General features: G+C 47.1%; 1 protein-coding gene across 1 annotated transcript in view; it reads right to left on the minus strand.

The window, feature by feature from the left end:
* The window catches only part of TOP6BL (TOP6B like initiator of meiotic double strand breaks), a 96,536-nt gene extending 86,310 nt beyond the window's left edge, over positions 1–10,226 (minus strand). Inside the window, exons 1-3 of the mRNA XM_062195966.1 lie at positions 10,196–10,226; positions 7,816–7,954; positions 2,284–2,337 (exon numbers count right to left, since the gene is read on the minus strand). Of these exons, the coding sequence (XP_062051950.1) occupies positions 2,284–2,337; positions 7,816–7,954; positions 10,196–10,225 (223 nt within the window). The 5' untranslated portion in view covers position 10,226. The remainder of the gene's footprint in view (positions 1–2,283; positions 2,338–7,815; positions 7,955–10,195) is intronic.
* Between the last annotated feature and the right edge of the window lie 925 nt (positions 10,227–11,151).

An 11,151-nucleotide genomic window follows, 5' to 3' on the forward strand; every position in this document is an offset into this window, starting at 1 on the left:
CATTGTGGCCATTTGGGAAGTGAACCAGCAGAGGATCTCTTTGTCCTTCCCTCTATCTGTCTGTGACTCTGACTTCCAAATAAATAAATTAATCTTAAAAAGAGCACATGGCAAAAGTTGAGCTCTACTAAAAATCCAACAATAGACAGACAGAAAGTAGATACAGAGGACCAAGTACTGCAAAGACAGAGGAACACAGTTAGGATTCTTCATTTAGTAAGCACGCTAAAGCCTCCACACGTGGGGGGCAATTACCTCAGAAAAGAAGTTTCAAAACGTAGAATTGTTTCCTACATGTCCATGTCTTTACAGTATTCATGTTTTAACTGAAATGCAAAAACAGTTTCTTCTTTTCTTATGATATGACCAAGATAAAGAAAAATACTTTGATTCGCCGTGGCTCACTAGGCTAATCCTCCGCCTTGCGGTGCCGGCACACCGGGTTCTAGTCCCCGTCGGGGCACCAGATTCTGTCCCGGTTGCCCCTCTTCCAGGCCAGCTCTCAGCTGTGGCCTGGGAGTGCAGTGGAGGATGGCCCAAGCGCTTGGGCCCTGCACCCGCATGGGAGACCAAGAGAAGCACCTGGCTCCTGACTTCGGATCAGCTTTGGATCAGCATGCTGTGCAGGCTGCAGCGTGCTGGCCGTGGCGGCCATTGGAGAGTGAACCAACGGCAAAAAGGAAGACCTTTCTCTCTGTCTCTCTCTCTCACTGTCCACTCTGCCTGTCAAAAAAAAAAAAAAAAAAGAAAGAAAGAAAGAAAGAAAAATACTTTGATTATGTAATAAGTGGGTTGCTGGTAATCTGGGTATAAATTTTTAATTGATTTGCATTTTTCAAAGTACTAAGAAAATTTGCTATTTACAAATAACCAAAGTAAAAACCTCATAAACATTTATTTTATAACATTATATCTTTCTAACGTGGCTTTCTGGGTGTTTACGTTTTATATCTATCACATTATTTTTCTAGAGAAAGACAAATGCAAGAGTCTTTTAAAAAATCTACTTATATTCCATATCTAGTTGGGAAGTTTCTTTTAAAAATTTATTTTGTAGGGGTAGGTGTTGTTTTTTGTGGAGTTTCCTTTTTTTGTAAGATTTATTTTGTTTATTTGAAAGAGTTACAGAGAAAACTTCCATCCGCTGGTACACTCTTCAAATGGCCACACAGACAGGGCCGGGCCAGGCAGAAGCCAGGAACCTAGAACTCCATTCGGGGTTCCCACGTGGGTGGCAGAGGCCCAAGTACTCAGGCTGTCTTCTGTGGCTTTCCCATGCACATTAGCAAGGTGCTGGATCAGAAGTAGAGCAGCACTGGTGCTCATATGGGATGCCCGTGTCATTGCAGGCAGTGGCTGAACACTTCGTGCCACCACACCAGGACCAGTGTTGAGGTGTTGCAGGTTAAGCTGCCACTCGGGTGCCCACATCCCATTGTGAAGTACCTGGGATCAAATCCCATCTTCACTTCCAATCCAGTTTCCTGCTAATGCACAAGGAAGGCAGCATGTGGGAGACCTGGATGAAGTTCCTGGCTCCTGGCTTCAGCCCAACTGTTGTGTACGTTTGAGGAGTGAACCAACAGATCTCTCTGTCTCTCTCTCTCTCTGCCTTTCAAATAAAATAAATAAATCATTTTAAAATTTTACTTTGTAAAATTTGTAAATTAACAACGCAACAGAAAAAAAGGCCTGCTTGATAATATGAACCAAACAACCACAGAACATAGAAACGAAAGCACAGCAGCTCTCAGATCACTTTGGTCTCATTAAAATAAATGTTTTGCCCTTTGGCTTATTATTCTGAAGTCAAAAAGAAGAAGAAATTCTTTTAATTAAGGCACCAAAAACTTTTGAATTAAACCAACACTGGCATATAATATGGGAAACAGGAATAACACTAGTCAAATCACAGTAAGAACATTCTCCATACATTCTTTGAAGTACATAGGAAAAACAGCTTACTAAAATTTGTATTTTACACATGGGAAACTTTGAAACTTGTGTCTGAAGCTGTATAGGAAGCATTCAGAGGAGCCACAGTGACCTAGGTATCTTGTCCATTTCTGTAACCACAGTTCTGTAGATCATCTTCCAGTAGGGTTGCCAGATAAAATACTGCACGAGAGTTACTTAGACAAACAAACAAAAAATATCCAAAGTACAAACTTAAGTTGGCAAACTATATTTACCTAATCTGGTAACCTTATCTTTCAGTATAAGTCTGTTTTTGAAAATACTAAATTCCTTGCTGAGAAGACAGTCTTCTCTGTAATTCTTTACCTTTTATGAATTTCTTGAGGATGAAGCCACTATAAAGGCACCCTGCAGAAGCAACTGCAAGAAAGAGAATACAAAGAAATATCACAAATAAGACAATTAAACGGATTCTATTCTAAAAATCAAATAGGAGTCTGAAAACACTGCTAACAGTTACAGAATATTAAAAAGGTGACCTTACTGTTGAGTTTAGTAAAAACATAAGCACCAAAGAACTACATGCGTGCATGATTTACTGTAATTAATACAAGGATAAACAGCAGATCCTGTAAGCTTACAAAGAGGAAAAGAAAAGAGAAGTCACACATGTAAGACTCAGAAAGACTTTTGAATTTTCTTTTTTTTTTTTTTTTTTGACAGGCAGAGTGGACAGTGAGAGAGAGAGACAGGGAGAAAGGTCTTCCTTTTGCCGTTGGTTCACCCTCCAATGGCTGGCACGGCAGGAGGCAGGAGCCAGGTGCTTCTGGTCTCCCATGGGGTGCAGGGCCCAAGGACTTGGGCCATCCTCCACTGCACTCCCGGGCCACAGCAGAGAGCTGGACTGGAAGAGGGGCAACCGGGACAGAATCCAGTGCCCCGACCGGGACTAGAACCGGTGTGCCGGCTCCACAAGGCGGAGGATTAGCCTATTGAGCCGCAGCACCAGCCAAGACTTTTGAATTTTCAACAGCAACACCTGAAGTTAGAAGATAATGTTGGGGCTGGTGCTATGGCATAGCAGGTAAAGCCACCGCCTCCAGTGCTGGCATCCCACATGGGCACCAGTTAGAGTCCGGCTGCTCCACTTACAATCCAACTCTCTGCTATGGCCTGGGAAACCAGTAGAGGATGGCCCAGGTCCTTGGGCCCCTGCACCCACATGGGAGACCCAGAAGCTCTGGCTCCTGGCTTCGGATTGGTGCTGTTCTGGCCGTTGTAGCCATCTGGGGAGTGAACCAGCAGATGGAAGACCTCTCTCTCTCTCTCTCTCTCTCTGCCTTTCCTTCTCTCTATGTAACTCTTTCAAATAAATAAATACATTTTTATTAAAAAAAAGACAATGTTACAGTGTCATCATAACTCTGAAGGAAAATGAATTCCTGCCTAGAATCTTACATTCAGCCAAACTATCAATCAGGTACGAGTGTAGACATTTTTAGAGATGCAAGGGCCCCCAAAAATTTACCTCTCAAACACTCTTTTTCAGGAAGCTAAGGGGAGCCCATGAGCCACCAAAACAAGAAGTCAGTCCAGGAGAAACAAGATACTAGGATTCGAGAAACACAAAATCAACATAGTAGAAAAATTAAAGAACTACTCTGAGGAACGATGGGGGAGCTCGAGACCACAGCTGGGTACCAGAAATGGAAGGTTATCAAGTCAGGATTAGAGGTGAGGGGGCTGGTGCTGTGGCACAGGGAGTTAAGCTGCCACCTTGGGTGCTGGCAGCCCATATGACCACCAAGTTCAACTCCCAGCTGCTCTCTTTCTGATACAGCTACAAGCTAATGTGCCTGGGAAAGCAGCAGAGGATGACCCAAGTGCTGGATCCCTGCCACCCAGATGGAGTTCAGGCTCCTGGGTTTGGCCTGACCCAGCTGTGATCACTGCAGTCATTTGGGGAGTGACCCATCAGATAGAAGATATCTCTCTATATCTTTCTCTCTCTTTCAAATAAATAAATATTTTTAAAAAAATTGTGGGGGCCGGCGCCATGGCTCATTCGGTTAATCCTCCGCCTGCAGCGCTGGCATCCCATATGTGCGCCGGGTTCTAGTTCCAGTTGCTCTTCTTCCAGGCCAGCTCTCTGCTGTGGCTTGGGAAGGCAGTGGAGGATGGCCCAAGTGCTTGGGCCCTGCACCCACACGGGAGACCAGGAGGAAGCACCTGGCTCCTGGCTTTGGATCAGCGCAGTGCCGGCAGTGGCGGCCATTTGGGGAGTGAACCAATGAAAGGAAGACCTTTCTCTCTGTCTCTAACTCTGCCTGCCAAAAAAAAAAAAAATAGTGGGGCCAGCGCTGTGGTGCAGCGGGTTAAAGCCCTGGCCTGAAGCGTTGGCATCCCATATGGGCGCCAGTTCTAGTCCCAGCTGCTCCTCTTCCCATCCAGCTCTCTGCTATGGCCTGGGAAAGCAGTGGAAGATGGCCCAAGTCCTTGGGCCCCTGCACACATGTGGGAGACCCAGAAGAAGTTCCTGGCTTCAGATCAGTGCAGCTCCAGCCGTTGTGGCCATCTGGGGAGTGAGCCAGCAGATGGAAGACCTCTCTCTCTGTCTCTACCTTTCTCTGTAACTCTTTCAAATAAATAAAATAAATCTTTTTAAAAATTTTAAAAAATAGTAATTGGGGGGCTGGCACTGTGGTGTAGAGGGGTAGGCCTGGGAGAAAGGTCAGCAGGGGGCTGGACTCTGCCTCTGGCCGGGACACGACGTTGGACCTCGGTGAGGTTCAAAGGTGGTCTAGGGAGCCTCCACCTGCCTAGCTTCAAGCTCCATGGGGCAGAACGTCGTGACCAGGGGAGGGGGTGAGCCTTCTTCTGCCCATTTCTCTAAGCAGTGGAAACACTCAGTCCAAGATCTGGGGAGACCCTTGTGCCCGTTTTCCAAAACTTTAAACTCTGGCCTCTGAGAGGGGTGGGGAAGCCAGGTGACACTGTTGGGGTTGCTCCTAGCATCCAAAGTGCTCCACTGGGGGCTGGTGCTGTTTCATAGCAGTGCCGGCATCCCATTTGGGCGCTGGTTCATGCCCCGGCTGCCCCACTTCCAGCCCAGCTCTGGATGGCCCAAGACCTTGGGCCCCTGCATCTGCGTGGGAGACCCGGAAGAAGTTCTACCTCTATAACTCTACCTTTCAAATAAATAAATCTTATAAAAAAAAAAAGTATTAGTCCCTAGGATAGAACAAGTTGGAAAGAGGAAGCATACAGAGACCTATAGGTTTTTTCAAACAAGTCCCACTGAACTACTTTCTCTTATAATCATGTACATGTGTACTTTTAATAAAAACTAAATTAATGTGTATACTTTTTCTAAAAAGGTAAAAATAAAGCATATCTCTATATTCTAACATAAAATGTTACCTCTAAAATACTGTTACTAAAAACATATGGATGTGACTGGTGGTGTGCCACAGCAGGTTAAGCTGCTGCTTGGGATGCCCACATCCCATAACAGTATCAGTTCAAGTCCCAGCTATTCCACTTCCAATACAGGTGGCCTGTTGATGTGCCTGGGAAGCAGCAGCTGATGGCTCAAATACTCGAGTACCTGGCACCCACTTGGGAGACCTGAATGGAGTTCCTGGCTCCTGACTGCAGCCTGGCACAGTCTTGGCTGTTGCAGACATCTGGGGAGTGAAGAAACAGAGCATCTCTCTTTTTCTCTCTCTCCTCACAATCTCTCGTCCCAGCCTCTCTGTCACTCTTTCAAATAAATAAATTTATATTTAAATATGTGGAATAGTTATATGTATAGTATAATTCTATCATAAAATCAGTGTAACTATGAATATATGCATAAAATCTAGAAGAATATAACTAGAAAGTCTCACTCTTCATGCTTCTGTATGTTTTTTTAAAAGATTTATTTATTTACTTGAAAGTCAGAGTTACACAGAAAGAGGAGAGGCACAGAGAGAGAGAGGTCTTCCATCCGCTGCTTCAGCTCCATAACCGCTGGAGGTGTGCCAGTCCGAAGCCAGGAGCCTCTTCCAGGTTTCCCATGTGGTACAGAGGCCCAAGGACTTTGGCCATCTTCTACTGCTTTCCCAGGCCATAGCAGAGAGCTCGATTGGAAGAGGAGCAGCCGGGACTCGAACTGGTGCCCATATGGGATGCTGGCACTGCAGGCAGTGGCTTTACCCACTACACCAGTCCGTTTCTGTATATTTTAAGTCAAGAATGAATCATCTTTATTCCTGTCAAAAAATTCTAATTACATAAAGATCAGAGACAATAAGAAGTGCTCCCTAATGCTGACCAAGACTCAAAATGCCTGTGAAATCGAATTTTTTGCCAAAAGCTGTTTTGGCTCAAGTACTTTGCTTTGAGTCAAATCAACCCTATTACCTTAGCCATAGTTTACTAGACCAGACTCAATGCACAAGCTAATTCAGCCACATACAGACCAGTCATCATTCTAGTCAGGTAGCCAAGCAGCTCTCTCATAAATGGTGGGAACTCTGCCTAGTCAGAGTAGAGTTCATGCAAAGTAATAGCGTTCTCTTGAGAATGTTTAATACCAAATGCACAAAGAGAAAAGAGGTCATTTCTAGTTCGGGTAAGCAAATGTCTTGTGTACTATCTGATCTCATCTGGGTCCCTCTTAGTCTGGTGGGACAACCTTCACTTCAAAGGATCCTTCAAAAACACCTACTCACGCATGTACACACACACACAAACAAAAAAGCTAGTACTGTATAAGCTCAAGAAAATTAGTTATTTTAGAACTATTCAAGGCATCAGCTTTCCCTCAAGAGAAGAAGCAAGAGTAAAAGAATGAGAGCCAAGCAGAAGAGAGATTTTCAAACTAACTGCAGGTCAGGATTATCAGAGTATGAACCATTCAGAATTTTCCCTTTTTCAAGTTATTTTGCAATTGCCAAAGTCTAGACATAAAAGAAAATGTACATAAAACTCAATGTGGGGCCAGCGATGTGGCATAGCAGGTAAAGCCACATTCCACGTGGGCACTGTTTCGAGTCCCAGCTACTCCACTTCCAATCCAGCTCTCTGCTATGGCCTGGGAAAGCAGTGGAGGATGGCCCAAGTGCTTGGGCCCCTGCACCCCCTTGGGAGACCGGGAGGAGGCTCCTGGCTCCTGACTTCAGATTGGCACAGCTCCAGCTGTTGCAGCCGTTTGGGGAGTGAACTAGCAGATGGAAGACCTCTATCTCTCTCTCTGCATCTGCTTCTCTGTAACTCTGCCTTAAATAAATAAACCTTTAAAAAAAAAAAACTCAATGTAACATAAATTTTACTGTGAAAGAGTAGCTTAAAACCAACAGCATGGGACCGGTGCTGTGGCCTAGCAGATAAAGCCACCACCTGCAGTGCCAGCATCCCATATGGTCATGGGTTCGTGACCTGGCTGCTCCTCTTCTGATCCAGCTCACTGCTATGGCCTGGGAAAGCAGCAGAAGATGGCCCAAGTGCTTGGGCCCCTGCACCCTCATGGGAGACCTGGAGAAAGTCCTGGCTCCTGGCTTCAGCTGTTGTAGCCATTTGGGCAATGAACCAGAGGATGGAAGACCTCTCTCTCTCTGCCTCTCTGTAACTGCCTTACAAATAAATAAATAAATCATGAAAAAATAATAAAACCAACAGCAAAAGTGAGACTGTTCCTTAGCAATTTTAAACTAATAAATAATCTTGAGATGTCATTCTACTCACCTTGTCTAAATGACGCATTTGTATATCTATCACCAGATACTTATTACATAATCATGTGTGTTGTTTGGTTGCATGATGAAAGAATACAACTAAATTTTTAAATACACTACAACATAAATTATGACAAAGTAAAGATTAAAAATCAATCATCTTTCTTCCTCTACTTACTAGTTGTTACACAGCGAAGAGCGTTTGCCTGGGGCTTGGAATTTAATGTTTCTATGGAAATCATTAGCTGCCCTTCTAGCAGTGTTCCCTTTGAAACTCCTGTTTCACACGTCCAGTGAATTATTAAGTATTTCAAAATCTGAAAAGAGCACAATTCAAAGAAAACATAATCTTCTTTAGAAAACATGGTAACAATAAATTTGCATAATACAGTTAAATAACCCTTATTTCCCCAAAAAAATTGTATTCCTGTTTCTAAAATGTCAGGTTTACATTTGTTCAGAGCTAAGCACTATGACTAAACAGAAGAAATAGCTAGTAGAGTGACATAAGGAATGAGATGGTGAAATTCAACATAATGTCCAGTAAAACAGGCAATTGAGACAATAAATTGCTTTATTTAGAAGACAAGTTCATCCGCAAACATTAATTAGGGAAAAATTAAGTGGGCGTTTGTTTTTATTTCCTTTTTTTCCTCCAAATTCAAGCCAACATGAAGACTACGAATAAGAGTGACATTTGGTTATGAATCATCTTTACCTTTCATTAAATCAACATTTTCAAGGGTCAGAATACTATTTAAGAGGAAGGCATTTAGCCTCATGGTTAACACACCAGTTGGGATACCTGCATCTCAAATCTAAGTGCTTGGGTTCAACTTCAGGCTTCAGTTCCTGCTAATGCAGACCTTAGAAAACAGTGATAATGTAATTAGGTTCCTGTCACCTACACGGGTATCCAGATTGAGTCCCCTGCTTCAGTTCCAGCTCAGCCACATTAGGAGCATTTGGGGAGTTAACCAGTAGATCAATGTCCTCTTTACTACCTCTCAAATAAATAATTATTTTTAAAAAAAAGATATTACTTAAGAGTAGAAGAGACAAATGTCTGGATTTGAATCCTTGATGTGCCGAATTCTAGCATGTTACCTTGGGCAAACTACTTAGCCTCTCTACTTTAGGTTTCTCTATATAAATGGAAACAATCTTATCACATACGGCTGATTCCAAAAGTAAATAATATGTGCAAAATGCTTCACACAATGCCTGGCATATAGTAAATGCCTCATAATATTAATATTTCTAGTAAGTTCATCTGCACACACTAGTTTAGGTCGAACAGGACTACAAAATGTCTGAATAAAACATTCAATTTTTTATTTTATTTTAATTTTTTATTTATTTGAAAGACAGAGTTACAGATAGAGGTAGAGGCAGAGAGAGAGGTCTTCCATCCGCTGGTTCACTCCCCAGATGGCTGCTACGGCCGGAGCTGTGCCCATCCAAAGCCAGGAGCCAGGAGCTTCTTCAGGGTCTCCCACGCGGGTGCAGGGGCCCAAGGACTTGGGCCATCTTCTGCTTTCCAAGGCCGTAGCAGAGAGCTGGATCAGAAGAGGGGCAGCCAGGACTCAAACCGGTGCCCATATGGGATGCCGGCGCTCTATGCCAGGGCTTTAAACCGCTGAACCACAGCGCCAGCCCCAAAAACATTCAATCTTGATGAGGCAAATCCAAATAAAATATATTCTATTTAATTTCCACCTCTGTTTGTGAAAGCAGACTCTCACTTCCACCCAGTACGCCACAAGGAAAATTACTATCCCCTTTTTTTAAAGGGAGGGAGTTCCGGGCAAGAGAACTTGGTAACTACGATCCTCACCCGTGTACCCGAGCTCATCCGGAGGGCTCGTGGGCACATTTGCAGCCTCACAGCCCCCGACTTCTGCGCACCCTCTGCTAAGATTGTCCCATATGTCTTTATCCATAAGACAACAGCTGGGAAAGGAACAGTGGCCCGTGAGTCAGCGTTTTCTGCGCCATCCGTTTCTGTCAGCAGTAAATTCAAACCTTCCAGCTTCCTGTGGTGACGGCAAAGAAGGCAGGGGGGCTGGACCCCTCCCAGAGCCCCTATTTTACTGGCCCTGCAATCCCCCCAGGGCCCGCAGTAAGCGTCCCATCGGGCAGCGGAGCGGGCGCACGTGGTGGAGCCGGCGGGCGCAGGTGCTCAGGCGAGAGCCGCCCCGCCACGCCCAGGGCTGCTCCCCTGGCGCCCCTGGGCACTACCCGGTCCCTCCGGGGCTGCTTCCCCGGTTCGCGCCCCGCCCCGCCCCGAGTTGCCCGTCTTCTTTCCACTTCCTCTCCCGCCATGGGGTGTGAGGAAAACTCCAGGGAAGCAAGCCAGGCCCCCCGCCCCGAGGCCGCCTGTGCCCCCGCTGGTGTCCGGCCGACACCGCCCGCAGCTAGAAACTGGGGTGCGCGGCCCCTTCACGTGGGGGCCAATCTCCTCAACCACGCCGCGGCCGCCGCGGCTCCTCACACGCACTCCCCAACCTGCCTCTGCCACCTCAGGCAACGCCTCTGCCCCTGCGTCGCGGCATCACCTCGCAGACGGCCACCGCCGCTCCCTCCATTGCCAGCTGCGCGACGCCCACTCCACAGAGGCCAGGCGGCGTCGACCTCAGACGGCGCCCACGCCCGGCCGCGCGAGCCCGATCCTTCCCGCCCGCCCGCGCCCCGCCCACCGGCCCGCCCGCGCCCCGCCCACCGGCCCGCCGCGCCTGCGCACACGCCCCGCCCCGCGGCCCGGAGCCGCTGGCCGCGGCTGCCTCGCGTGGGCGGGCGGCAGGGCCGGGGGCGGCCGGTGGGCGGCGGCCACGGCTGGAGGCGAGCCGGAGCGGGGCCAGGACACGACTCCGCCCTCCTCCCGAAGACACTTTCCCACGGTCTCGGCGAAACGAGACCTTTAGCGCTTTTGAGAGCGCTCCGATAGCCCTCGGCGCTTTCGAGGCCCCTTCTCCCGGCCCGGAGAGGCTACTGGGTTTGATCCCTGGCCGTCCTCACCTCGTGCGGGGGACCCCGACCGCTGGTTCCCAGAGTTAGCAAAGAAAAATACAGGGCTGCCAGCTAAAATTGAATTTCAAATGAGTTTATTTAAGTATACATCTCATGCAATATTTGGAACATAGACTTCAAAAAGTATTCGTTCATCTGAAATTCAAAGCTGGACACCCTGAACTTTACCAGGCAACCGGTCCCAAGCCTCTCCCCAGCCTAATCCAGCGGTCCCAGCGTGTCCTCCCTCCCACTCCCACCCCACGGGGGAGTGCGCGGCCTCCCCACGTGTGGCTCTGCCCTAAATGTCCCAAGGCAGGAGCTGGCTTTTCTAGGGTTCCCACTGTCGGGAGAAACTCGGGTCTTCCAAGAGAGTTCCCAGCTGGAAGGAGGGTAATTCTGCAGGCTCCAGGTTTGGGGCCCAGGTTAAGCCCATAACTGCTGGTGACCTGGCAGTCACAAGAAAACCCCGCTGGGAGAGGCCTACCTGGCAGAGAGCTGCCCA

This window comes from Lepus europaeus, chromosome 7 (assembly GCF_033115175.1).
Source record: "Lepus europaeus isolate LE1 chromosome 7, mLepTim1.pri, whole genome shotgun sequence".
In the NCBI taxonomy this organism is placed as follows: Eukaryota; Metazoa; Chordata; class Mammalia; order Lagomorpha; family Leporidae; genus Lepus; species Lepus europaeus.